This window comes from Amia ocellicauda, chromosome 15 (genome assembly GCF_036373705.1).
Source record: "Amia ocellicauda isolate fAmiCal2 chromosome 15, fAmiCal2.hap1, whole genome shotgun sequence".
NCBI classification, from domain to species: Eukaryota; Metazoa; Chordata; class Actinopteri; order Amiiformes; family Amiidae; genus Amia; species Amia ocellicauda.
In genome coordinates this window covers 1194507-1207862 of record NC_089864.1, presented here as the reverse complement: position 1 = coordinate 1207862, position 13356 = coordinate 1194507, and the positions used below count along the sequence as shown (strand labels likewise).

General features: G+C 46.9%; 1 protein-coding gene across 1 annotated transcript in view; it reads right to left on the bottom strand.

Annotated features, from left to right (window-relative positions):
• Positions 1-13356, bottom strand: part of LOC136771622 (tenascin) — a 32877-nt gene that overhangs the window by 14265 nt on the left and 5256 nt on the right. Inside the window, exons 2-4 of the mRNA XM_066724038.1 lie at positions 8792-9777; positions 5273-6595; positions 4488-4603 (exon numbers count right to left, since the gene is read on the bottom strand). Of these exons, the coding sequence (XP_066580135.1) occupies positions 4488-4603; positions 5273-6595; positions 8792-9281 (1929 nt within the window). The 5' untranslated portion in view covers positions 9282-9777. The remainder of the gene's footprint in view (positions 1-4487; positions 4604-5272; positions 6596-8791; positions 9778-13356) is intronic.

Here is a 13356-nt window from a genome sequence, read left to right as displayed (position 1 = left end):
ATTACTGTTATTGGCAGCAGTAGTGGTATCCTGCCAAACCTGTTCTGTTGCCTGATGTTTTAATTTTATAATGAGAGGAGAGACAAGGTGTGGGACAGGACAGCCAAAACATGTCACAACGAAAGTCCAAATGTCACACGCGATCAGAAAATGTCATATGGGAGCAAAATGTGTCACACATGTGTCAAAGGTGTGTCACTCATAGGCGTGCACAGAGAGAATGCCATTCCCAGCATATATTATTATTATTATTATTATTATTTTTATTTCTTGGCAGACGCCCTTATCCTTATATTAGAGAACCTGCAGCAGGTATATTACAGAATACACTAGACACACATTGAGCTTGTCTCGTCTTCTGTAAGAATGAGTCTTTACATGTTCTAATATAGTTCAATACTGCAGTTTAGGCAACATTACCCTCACTGAAATTTGATTGGCTCATGGTGGCCATCTTGTTTTTAATCAAATTGCTTTGAACATATCTGATAGAGGAGCTAGCCAAGGTCCTGTTTACACAATTGTGTCTCAATCAGCTCAGTGGTTTCAGAGAAGATCTTTGAATACTTTTTGCCAATCCAATATGGCAGGCAAACCATGTGAATGATTGACACATCTGAATATAGGCCATAACACAACTTCACACACCAAGTTTCACATTTGTCCCAAAAGCCTAATTAGTGGGGAAATATTTTGTACTGTTTCTAGTTAGTTTTAGATTTTAGGAACAGTTTTATTGCGGTTTTGGAGAAGATCTTGGAGATTGTCCAATCTTGGCATTAATTCCAAGATGGTGGGCACACCATGTGACACATGCCCTCCATATTGCATATGACCTTTGCAGTTGTTTGCATTTTATAAGCTTCTGAAATTACAGTAGGAGTCCAGGCACTCATTGGCATGGCCCCCTAATAATACATTGCATGACTTACTATAAACTATGGCAAGCCAAATTATAATTTAGAGATATCTCTAAATGCAATCAAAGAAATCTTCAAATATTTAAAGATATCTCTAAATCATTTAAAGATATCTATAAATGATTTAGAGATATCTGCAAACGGTTTAGAGATATCTAAATAAGGTGCTTTTTAAAGATATCTCTAAATGATTTGCAGATATCTCTAAATCATTTAGATATATCTTCAAATCATTTAGAGATATCTTCAAATGACTTCCTGTTCATTTAGAGATATCTTCAAATCATTTAGAGATATCTTCAAATGACTTCCTGTATTTTGGCTGAGATTATCACTTCCTGTTTCCTTATTCAGTTACATAGAAATGAATGAACAAGTTAACAGGAAGTGATAATCTTGGGCTACATACAGGAAGTCATTTGAAGATATCTCTAAATGATTTGAATATATCTCTAAATGAACAGGAAGTCATTTGAAGATATCTCTAAATGATTTGAGATATCTGCAATCATTTAGAGATATCTTCAAATCATTTAGAGATATCTTTAAATGTACTTTTAAATTAGATATCTTTAAATTATTTGCAGATATCTCTACTAGATTTGCAGATATCTTTATATGATTTAGAGATATCTTGAAATATTTGAAGATATTTGGAATTATTTGAAGATATCTTGAAATATTTGCAGATATCTTTAAATGATTTAGAGATATCTCTAAATGATAATTTGGCTTGCCATATATAAACAGGATACAACATTATCTTGCACTAGTATAGAAGCCTATGAGTTGTGATGTGTTATGTGGCCACTAGAGGGTCACGTCAGCCCACTGTTCACAGAGAGGAAAGCCATTCTGTCTGCTTTGCCAGGAATGACAGATTACGGTACTGGCTGCACAGCGCAGTGGTGTGGGGGGTGTCGCGGTACAGGACTGAACTGGACGGGAACAGTGCACTACAGTGCACCATAATAGTGAAATGTTATTGTTACTGTTGTGCAGCAACGTACAGAATAGAGCAGTACAGTGTAATACAGTGCAGTGTAATACATTACAGTAGCCTATTATGAGGTCATGTCTCTATGTTATGTGTATAATTAAACACTTTGTTTATTCAATTCGTTGCTATTAGTGTTAATATGATGTGATTGTGTAAGTGTGTGTATGTGTCTCCAGTGGTCTAATTGATTAATGAGGACTTGTCTCCTGAGCTGTAGCTGTTTATATTGTCCTCTTGTCTCATTGTGAGGCTGCACATCAGAGCTGAGTCAGAGAGAGAGAGAGAGAGAGAGAGAGAGAGAGAGAGAGACATGGAGCGGAGAGAAATAAAGTCAGGTAACAAGAGTCAGGCAGAAAGACAGAGAACAATGGAAACAGAGAAGGAGAGAGTCAGACAGAGAGAGAGCTAGGGAGAGAAAGAGATGGAGAGAAAGAGAGAAAATCAGTGCATCTGGGAGCTTCACCCTGGCTGTAGATGCACTGAGAGATAAAGCACGAAGGGCTTTTTAATGCCATAAAAAATGGTCTCTACAAAATGAAACCTCCAATATAAAGAATGGCTATAAAAAATGGGATGAAAGTCCAGGAAACACCTCCTGCAGGTTCACCAACAGTCAGAGGGAGGAGGGGCCTGTAGGGCCGAGTTGGGCCGGTACCCCTTACTGCACTCCATACAGAAGAAAACTACTGGGTCCACCTGCAGCAGGCACCCCCCCACACAGCACTGCGCAGCCTGCAGACACCCCCCCACACAGCACTGCGCAGCCTGCAGACACCCCCCCACACAGCACTGCGCAGCCTGCAGACACACCCCCACACAGCACTGCGCAGCCTGCAGACACACCCCCACACAGCACTGCGCAGCCTGCAGACACCCCCCCACACAGCACTGCGCAGCCTGCAGACACACCCCCACACCGAGCCAAATTAACACCACTGAGCCTCAGAACACCACCAACACAATGAAACCCAATAACACCAGTCTGAAAAATTACACTTTAAACATGAAATTGAATCCAATAATAAACTACAGTGCTATTCGGCCCTAAAGAAAGAATTCAAACTGCAGAATATCTGGTCAGGGTAAAAAACACAAAACAGACAGATCCTGACCCAGTACAGACTCAGTGACCACAGCCTGACCAGAGAAACTGGCCGACACAAGAACACATGGATGGCCAAAGAAAAGAGGCTGGACACAGAGCTGCACGTCCTGCTGTCCTGCCCTAAACACAAAAACAACAGGGAGGCCCACATGCCCACAATTTACAAACTGGATCCCTGAATTCAGTCTCTTCCCAGAGAGCTGCAAACTCCCTGTCCTGCTGGGAGAGGAGGAGAGCCCTGCGACCAGAGCAGTCCAGTACATGTCCACCTGCCACAGCCTGAAGGACAGTGTGGACACTGGCCTGAGGGACAGTGTGTGGATGACAGGGACATCCCCATCACTGATTCGAGGAACTCCTTTCTGTATTCAGTATTATATTATTTATTATAGTTATCATTAGCACTGGTTATATTTTCATTATTATAATCATAGTAATTATTGTTATTATTTCCTGTACAGACAATGTAAAAGCTTTGGCAAAACATTCCTTGTCATGACACATCACATTTGAACTGTAGAGTAAGAGAAAGAAAAGAGAAATTGCTTTGGCAATACAAATATGTACTTTTGTCAGGCCAATAAAGCAAATTGAATTGAACTGAATCAAACTGAATGCAATTGAAGTGAAATGAGAAACAGAGACAGACAAATCAATGGGCAACAGTCATAACATCACTGCACCACATGGGCAAGTGAGAGAGAGTGGAAGAGAGAGAGAAAGAAGAGAAGAGAAGAGAGGGATTGAACACAGATGTTCTTGGCCACTCCTATCAAACACAATTACTGCACACGGGACTGAGATAGAGAGAGAAAGAAAGAAAGAAAGGGAGAGAGAGAAAGCGAAAGAGATGGGGACAGAGCGGTGTTCCTTGTATCTCGTTGAGTCTCTCTCTTTCTCTGTCTCTTTCCAGTTGTCTCAATGTCTCCCCCTCTCCTTTTCTCTGTTCTCTGTTCTCTGTCCCTTTCCTTCTCTCTCCTTCTCTCTCCCTCTCTCCCTCTCTCAGTTATATCTCGGTGCTGTCATATCCTGGCTGTGTTGTTGTGTTTCTGCTGTGTTTGTGTCGCCCCTGGCAACTGACTCCCACATCTGCCGCCCCCCCCTCCCTCTCCCTCTGTATCTCTGTGTCCCAGTCAGAGGGAGGAGGAATGTGCCTCGATGGTGTCTGCGAGGGATCACATCTGTTAGTGACAGCCTGCCACACGTCTGCAGCTCCGAGTGTCTGTCCATCTGTGTGTCTGTCTCTCTCTCTCCTGATCAGTCGGTCTCTACCTGTCTCTCTCACTGTCCTTGTCTGTCCCCCTGAGGGACGAGAGGAGACAGACAGAGGCAGGAGAGAGAGGGAGGTAAAGAGAGAGAGGGAGATGGAAAGGAGAGAGATACAGAGAGTGAGAAGAGGAGAAGAAGGAGAGAAACGGAAAGAGGAGGGGAGAGATAGGGATGGGAAGGAGGAGGTGGGTACCTTGCTGATCAGTGTGATGTGATAGGTGTCCACTGGCTTGGGGGGGAGGGTCCAGGTCAGAGTGACTGAGGAGTCAGTGATGTTATTGGTGTTGAACTTGGACACCACTGGGACAACTGGGAGAAAGCGATAGAGGGGTGGTTAATACAACAGCACATTAACACTGACTGACTGGACACTACAGCACATTAACACTAACTGACTGACTGGACACTACAGTACATTAACACTGACTGACTGGACACTACAGCACATTAACACTGACTGACTGACTGGACACTACAGTACATTAACACTGACTGACTGGACACTACAGCACATTAACACTGACTGACTGACTGGACACTACAGTACATTAACACTGACTGACTGGACACTACAGCACATTAACACTGACTGACTGACTGGACACTACAGCACATTGACACTGACTGACTGGACACTACAGCACATTAACACTGACTGACTGGACACTACAGCAGATTAACACTGACTGACTGACTGGACACTACAGCACATTGACACTGACTGACTGACTGGACACTACAGCACATTAACACTGACTGACTGGACACTACAGTACATTAACTCTGACTGACTGGACACTACAGGACATTAACACTGTCTGACTGACTGGACACTACAGTACATTAACACTGACTGACTGACTGGACACTACAGCACATTAACACTGACTGACTGGACACTACAGCGCATTAACATTGTCAGTCTCCCAGTGTGTCACTCTCTCACTGCGTCAGTGTCTCAGTGCGTCAGACTCTCACCTGCTCCACAGTCCAGTCCAGTGTATCCTGGATCACAGGAGCACTCCCCCTCCACACACCGGCCATGTCCACTGCAGTCTCCGGGGCACAGTGGGAGGGAGCAGTCGTTGCCAGTGAACCCCGATTCGCAGACACACCTGCCACTCAGACAGTGACCGTGGTTACTGCAGTCACTACGACAGGAACTGGTGCTGCAGTCCATCCCAGTAAACCCAGTGTCACACACACACTTCCCGTTCACACACTGGCCCCTGTTGTTACAGTTGGCAGGACAGGACCTGGCGCTGCAGTCCGTCCCAGTAAACCCAGTGTCACACACACACTTCCCGTTCACACACTGGCCCCTGTTGTTACAGTTGGCAGGACAGGACCTGGTGCTGCAGTCCGTCCCAGTAAACCCAGTGTCACACACACACTTCCCATTCACACACTGGCCCCTGTTGTTACAGTTGGCAGCACAGGACCTGGTGCTGCAGTCCGTCCCAGTAAACCCAGTGTCACACACACACTTCCCGTTCACACACTGGCCCCTGTTGTTACAGTTGGAAGGACAGGACCTGGTGCTGCAGTCCGTCCCAGTAAACCCAGTGTCACACACACACTTCCCGTTCACACACTGGCCCCTGTTGTTACAGTTGGAAGGACAGGACCTGGTGCTGCAGTCCGTCCCAGTAAACCCAGTGTCACACACACACTTCCCGTTCACACACTGGCCCCTGTTGTTACAGTTGGATGGACAGGACCTGGTGCTGCAGTCCGTCCCAGTAAACCCAGTGTCACACACACACTTCCCGTTCACACACTGGCCCCTGCTGTTACAGTTGGCAGGACAGGAGGTGGCGCTGCAGTCCGTCCCAGTAAACCCAGTGTCACACACACACTTCCCGTTCACACACTGGCCCCTGTTGTTACAGTTGGCAGGACAGGACCTGGTGCTGCAGTCCGTCCCAGTAAACCCAGTGTCACACACACACTTCCCGTTCACACACTGGCCCCTGCTGTTACAGTTGGCAGGACAGGAGGTGGCGCTGCAGTCCGTCCCAGTAAACCCAGTGTCACACACACACTTCCCGTTCACACACTGGCCCCTGCTGTTACAGTTGGCAGGACAGGAGGTGGCGCTGCAGTCCGTCCCAGTAAACCCAGTGTCACACACACACTTCCCGTTCACACACTGGCCCCTGTTGCTGCAGTTCCCAGGACAGGACCTGATGCTGCAGTCCGGCCCACTGAACCCTGGGAAGCAGACACAGCGCCCCCCCTCGCAGCGGCCCTGGTCATTGCAGTCCTCCGGACACGTGGGGGCGATTAAGCAGCCAGGCCCTTAGGAATGAGAGAGTGAGTGAGTGAGTGAGTGAGAGGGGAAGAGATTGACCTCTAAGGTGACAGATGGCGCTGGTACCCTTAAAAGGGCACCAAAAACATGTGTGTCTGTTTAATATGAAGTGTGCTCAACACCGTCATGTTGTTCAAATGTTTGGAATACCATGAAAACTGAAACGCTCAGTTTCCTGATGGTGTCATTCATTCTCTGATGTGAACAATCCATATTCTGAATTGGGGGGTGGGGGTTACTTGGTCTAAGTCTGAATAAAACATATCAGAAAAATATTGACAACTTTGACATATTCTGGAACTAGACAGTCTACTGATCAAAACAAGACCAACCACATTTTGGTAGAAGCAACACACACCCGTAGATAGCTCAGCAAACACTGAACTGCTCTGTGCTCAGAACATCAAATATTATACATGTAATTAATCGTTAGAGTGTTCTGAACAAAACACATCTGATCAAATCTGAGGGATCTGTGAGCATCTGAGTGGGTCCCCCCCATACATCTTTCTGCGCCGTGCCCCCCGGGTCACCAGGGTGACACGTGACACTAACACCCTGTCTGTGAGATTGACACGGGCATGCAGCCAATAAACTCAAACGATAGGCAGATTCGGCAGTTAGCCAATAGCATCTCTGCACAAGAGGAATGCATCACCATGCAGCACAATGTCTTTGCGCACTGGTACATTACTATAAGTGCCTGGTGATGCATAAAGCAGCCGAGGAGAGTTATTTTTAGAAAGACTGGATCCTGAGGTGGATCTGTAAGTAGTATTATTTGGTTATTTGTATTACTTCAGCTACAGTTTTGTTTGGCCACTTGGGTATGTATTTGGACAGCACCTAGACACCTCTCACAAACACCCTGGTACAGTGGGTTAACACAAATTGGTACAGTTGTTGTCGACATGCCATTGAAGGGATATGTGGAGATTTAGCCTACTATACATAGAGGTGTCTTCTTTAGGTGATTTGAAACATTACTTTGCATATTGAAACAATATAAAAAGTGTTTCTTTATGCATGTTATATTATGTTATGTGTATTGTGTATTACTCCATATATAAAGAAAATTCAAGCCATATGCATATATATCCATATGCATGCGAGTTATGGGCTTTTGAAATTGGGCCAGTCCGTTTAGGAGGAAATTCCCATTTTTTATTGTCAGCTGAAGAGGTTAACAGCATACATTCACACTGCAGTGACTCGTGCTGTGTCTCTACACTACACAGTGTTTGAGTGTACCAGACAGAGTAGTGCATTCACACTGAAAAAGATGACCCAATGAAGTTCACTAACAATACCTGGATGATATTCGGCCAAAAATGTAAGTGTACACTTTGTGCACTCAATATGTCCCATCATGCACCAGGCACAGGAAGAGGAGGAGATTTCACATATGAAAAACGTTTTCTAACATGGTGGAAACCATTTAACAATAGGAAATAAAAGGCTAATTGGCTGTTGCATCAGTGTTGTGTGTAGTTGTGTCAGTGGTGTGTAGTTGTGTCAGTGTGGTGTGTCAGTGTGTCAGTGGTGTGTAGCTGTGTCAGTGTGGTTGAGTCAGTACCTGTGGCCGGGGCGGTGCAGTGGTGTGTAGTTGTGTCAGTGTGTCAGTGGTGTGTAGCTGTGTCAGTGTGGTTGAGTCAGTACCTGTGGCCGGGGCGGTGCAGTGGTGTGTAGTTGTGTCAGTGTGTCAGTGGTGTGTAGCTGTGTCAGTGTGGTTGAGTCAGTACCTGTGGCCGGGGCGGTGCAGTGGTGTGTAGTTGTGTCAGTGTGGTGTGTCAGTGTGTCAGTGGTGTGTAGCTGTGTCAGTGTGGTTGAGTCAGTACCTGTGGCCGGGGCGGTGCAGTGGTGTGTAGTTGTGTCAGTGTGTCAGTGGTGTGTAGCTGTGTCAGTGTGGTTGAGTCAGTACCTGTGGCCGGGGCGGTGCAGTGGTGTGTAGTTGTGTCAGTGTGTCAGTGGTGTGTAGCTGTGTCAGTGTGGTTGAGTCAGTACCTGTGGCCGGGGCGGTGCAGTGGTGTGTAGTTGTGTCAGTGTGGTGTGTCAGTGTGTCAGTGGTGTGTAGCTGTGTCAGTGTGGTTGAGTCAGTACCTGTGGCCGGGGCGGTGCAGTGGTGTGTAGTTGTGTCAGTGTGTCAGTGGTGTGTAGCTGTGTCAGTGTGGTTGAGTCAGTACCTGTGGCCGGGGCGGTGCAGCAGGGCCCGTCTCCCCCACAGCGCCCCCTCAGCTCTGACAGCTGCGCCTCCAGCCGCTCCAGCCTCTCTCTGAGCGCAGACAGGTCCTCCGCCCCGCACGCACAGGAACCCGCAGTCGCTGGTGGCAGTAGGTTGATGCGGTGGGTCAGAACCAGGGGGGAGCCGGAGTGCAGGTCCAGGGTCCGGCCCACAGAGCCCGCCTCTGACACCTGCAGCCGGACCGACTGCAGAGGCGGGCTCTGACGGGACGGCCTGCGACCGGCCAGGACCGGGTGCCGGGCGGGGTTGTGTTTCAGAGCTGGGTTGCGATTGGTCAGGGCCGGACTAGGGGCGGGGCCTCGGCTGGGTGGTGCTTGATCATCATTGGTTGATGTGGCATTTATGCTCCTTCCAGGGGGCGGGGCCAGTTTGTTGGCGGTCACCAAAGAGACAGAGAGTACGAGACAGAGCAGGGACAGAGAGGCAGCCATCTTGAAGAGGGACAGGTGTAGGAAGATGTTAATATATGTGTGACACGATAGGGATGCCTGCCAGGATCGGCTCCGGCTTCCCCGCTATCCTCACCAGGATAAGCGGTTTTGAAGATGGATGGATGGATGGATGAATAATCAGGATGGGGGATGGTTTTTTAAAGGGAAGGGGTGGAGGGAGTGAGGAAACTTAAAGGGAAGGTGACTCTGAATGGCAGACTACGGCTCACTTTAAGGTGAAGCTGTACAGTGTCTTAAAGGGGAGGAACATTTAAAATTAAAAGAGCAATTTCTTTGACTGCAGCTGGCCTTAAAGGGGAGGATGGTCTGTCGATTAAAGGGGAAGCATGATTTGGCTGTATGGAGAAGGGACCTGGTTTATTAAAAGGGAGGTTGGTGGGGGGTAGGGGAGTGTCGGCTCAGAAAGCCTGTCTCTGACGGGGGAGGAACAAGGGTGTCTCTTAAAGGGGAGGTCCTGGAATCTGCGTGAGGATTTCTGAAAGGGGGGAAAAATAGAAAAACAAAAATCCAAAACTGAAAGCAAATCCTAAAAATTATCATAAAAAAATTATAAATTATTAACGAAGGTATTAGAATAGCAGCAGTATAAGCAATAACAACAGCAGTAGTAACTGTGACTGTAGTGACTGTAGCTGTAGTGACTGTGACTGTAGTAGTGACTGTAGCTGTAGTGGCTGTAGCTGTAGTGATTGTGACTGTAGTGACTGTAGCTGTAGTGACTGTGACTAGTAGTGACTGTAGCTGTAGTGACTGTGACTGTAGTGACTGTGACTGTAGTGGCTGTAGCTGTAGTGACTGTAGCAGTAGTGACTGTGACTGTAGTAACTGTGACTGTAGTGACTGTAGCTGTAGTGACTGTGACTGTAGTAGTGACTGTAGCTGTAGTGGCTGTAGCTGTAGTGATTGTGACTGTAGTGACTGTAGCTGTAGTGACTGTGACTAGTAGTGACTGTAGCTGTAGTGACTGTGACTGTAGTGACTGTGACTGTAGTGGCTGTAGCTGTAGTGACTGTATCAGTAGTGACTGTGACTGTAGTAGTGACTGTGGCTGTAGTAACTGTGACTGTAGTAGTGACTGTGGCTGTAGTGACTGTGACTGTAGTAGTGGCTGTAGCTGTAGTGACTGTGACTGTAGTGGCTGTAGCTGTAGTGACTGTAGCAGTAGTGACTGTGACTGTAGTAGTGACTGTAGCTGTAGTGGCTGTAGCTGTAGTGATTGTGACTGTAGTGACTGTAGCTGTAGTGACTGTGACTAGTAGTGACTGTAGCTGTAGTGACTGTGGCTGTAGTAGTGGCTGTAGCTGTAGTGACTGTGACTGTAGTGACTGTGACTGTAGTGGCTGTAGCTGTAGTGACTGTAGCAGTAGTGACTGTGACTGTAGTAGTGACTATAGCTGTAGTGGCTGTAGCTGTAGTGACTGTGACTGTAGTAACTGTGACTGTAGTAGTGACTGTGGCTGTAGTGACTGTGACTAGTAGTGACTAGCTGTAGTGACTGTGGCTGTAGTAGTGGCTGTAGCTGTAGTGACTGTGACTGTAGTGACTGTAGCAGTAGTGACTGTGACTGTAGTAGTGACTGTAGCTGTAGTGGCTGTAGCTGTAGTGATTGTGACTGTAGTGACTGTAGCAGTAGTGACTGTGACTGTAGTAGTGACTGTAGCTGTAGTGACTGTGACTGTAGTAACTGTGACTGTAGTGACTGTAGCAGTAGTGACTGTGACTGTAGTAGTGACTATAGCTGTAGTGGCTGTAGCAGTATTGACTGTGACTGTAGTAACTGTGACTAGTAGTGACTGTGGCTGTAGTGACTGTGACTAGTAGTGACTGTGACTGTAGTAACTGTGACTGTAGTAGTGGCTGTAGCTGTAGTGACTGTGACTGTAGTGACTGTAGCTGTAGTGACTGTGACTGTAGTAGAGACTATAGCTGTAGTGGCTGTAGCAGTATTGACTGTGACTGTAGTAACTGTGACTAGTAGTGACTGTGGCTGTAGTGACTGTGACTAGTAGTGACTGTGACTGTAGTAACTGTGACTGTAGTAGTGGCTGTAGCTGTAGTGACTGTGACTGTAGTAACTGTGACTGTAGTAGTGACTGTGGCTGTAGTGACTGTGACTAGTAGTGACTGTTGCAGTAGTGACTGTGACTGTAGTGACTGTGACTGTAGTGACTGTAGCTGTAGTGACTGTGACTGTAGTGGCTGTAGCTGTAGTGACTGTAGCTGTAGTGACTGTGACTGTAGTAGTGTCTGTAGCTGTAGTGACTGTGACTGTAGTGGCTGTAGCTGTAGTGACTGTAGCAGTAGTGACTGTGACTGTAGTAACTGTGACTGTAGTAGTGACTGTGGCTGTAGTGACTGTAGCTGTAGTGATTGTGACTGTAGTGACTGTGACTGTAGTAGTGACTGTAGCTGTAGTGGCTGTAGCTGTAGTGATTGTGACTGTAGTGACTGTAGCAGTAGTGACTGTGACTGTAGTAGTGACTGTAGCTGTAGTGACTGTGACTGTAGTGACTGTGGCTGTAGTGACTGTGACTAGTAGTGACTGTAGCTGTAGTGGCTGTAGCTGTAGTGACTGTGACTGTAGTAGTGACTGTAGCAGTAGTGACTGTGACTGTAGTGACTGTGACTGTAGTGACTGTAGCAGTAGTGACTGTGACTGTAGTAGTGACTATAGCTGTAGTGGCTGTAGCAGTATTGACTGTGACTGTAGTAGTGACTGTAGCTGTAGTGGCTGTAGCTGTAGTGACTGTGACTGTAGTGACTGTAGCACTAGTGACTGTGACTGTAGTAACTATGACTGTAGTAGTGACTGTGGCTGTAGTGACTGTGACTGTAGTAGTGGCTGTAGCTGCAGTGACTGTGACTGTAGTGGCTGTAGCTATAGTGACTGTGACTGTAGTAGTGACTGTAGTGACTGTAACTGTAGTGACTGTGACTGTAGTAACTGTGACTGTAGTAGTGACTGTGGCTGTAGTGACTGTAGCTGTAGTGACTGTGACTGTAGTAGTGGCTGTAGCTGTAGTGACTGTGACTGTAGTTGCTGTAGCTGTAGTAACTGTGACTGTAGTAGTGACTGTGGCTGTAGTGACTGTGGCTGTAGTAGTGGCTGTAGCTGTAACTGTAGTGACTGTGACTGTAGTAGTGGCTGTAGCTGTAGTGACTGTGACTGTAGTGGCTGTGACTGTAGTAGTGACTGTGGCTGTAGTGACTGTAGCTGTAGTGATTGTGACTGTAGTGACTGTGACTGTAGTAGTGACTGTAGCTGTAGTGGCTGTAGCTGTAGTGACTGTAGCAGTAGTGACTGTGACTGTAGTAGAGACTATAGCTGTAGTGGCTGTAGCAGTATTGACTGTGACTGTAGTAACTGTGACTAGTAGTGATTGTGGCTGTAGTGACTGTGACTGTAGTAGTGACTGTAGCTGTAGTGGCTGTAGCTGTATTGACTGTGACTGTAGTGACTGTAGCACTAGTGACTGTGACTGTAGTAGTGACTGTGGCTGTAGTGACTGTGACTGTAGTAGTGGCTGTAGCTGTAGTGACTGTGGCTGTAGTAGTGGCTGTAGCTGTAGCTGTAGTGACTGTGACTGTAGTGGCTGTAGCTGTAGTGACTGTAGCAGTAGTGACTGTGACTGTAGCTGTAGTGGCTGTAGCTGTAGTGATTGTGACTGTAGTGACTGTAGCAGTAGTGACTGTGACTGTAGTAGTGACTGTAGCTGTAGTGACTGTGACTGTAGTAACTGTGACTGTAGTGACTGTGGCTGTAGTGACTGTGACTAGTAGTGACTGTAGCTGTAGTGACTGTGACTGTAGTGACTGTGACTGTAGTGGCTGTAGCTGTAGTGACTGTAGCTGTAGTGACTGTGACTGTAGTAGTGGCTGTAGCTGTAGTGACTGTGACTGTAGTGGCTGTAGCTGTAGTGACTGTAGCAGTAGTGACTGTGACTGTAGTAACTGTGACTGTAGTAGTGACTGTAGCTGTAGTGGCTGTTGCTGTAGTGATTGTGACTGTAGTGACTGTAGCAGTAGTGACTGTGACTGTAGTAGTGACTGTAGC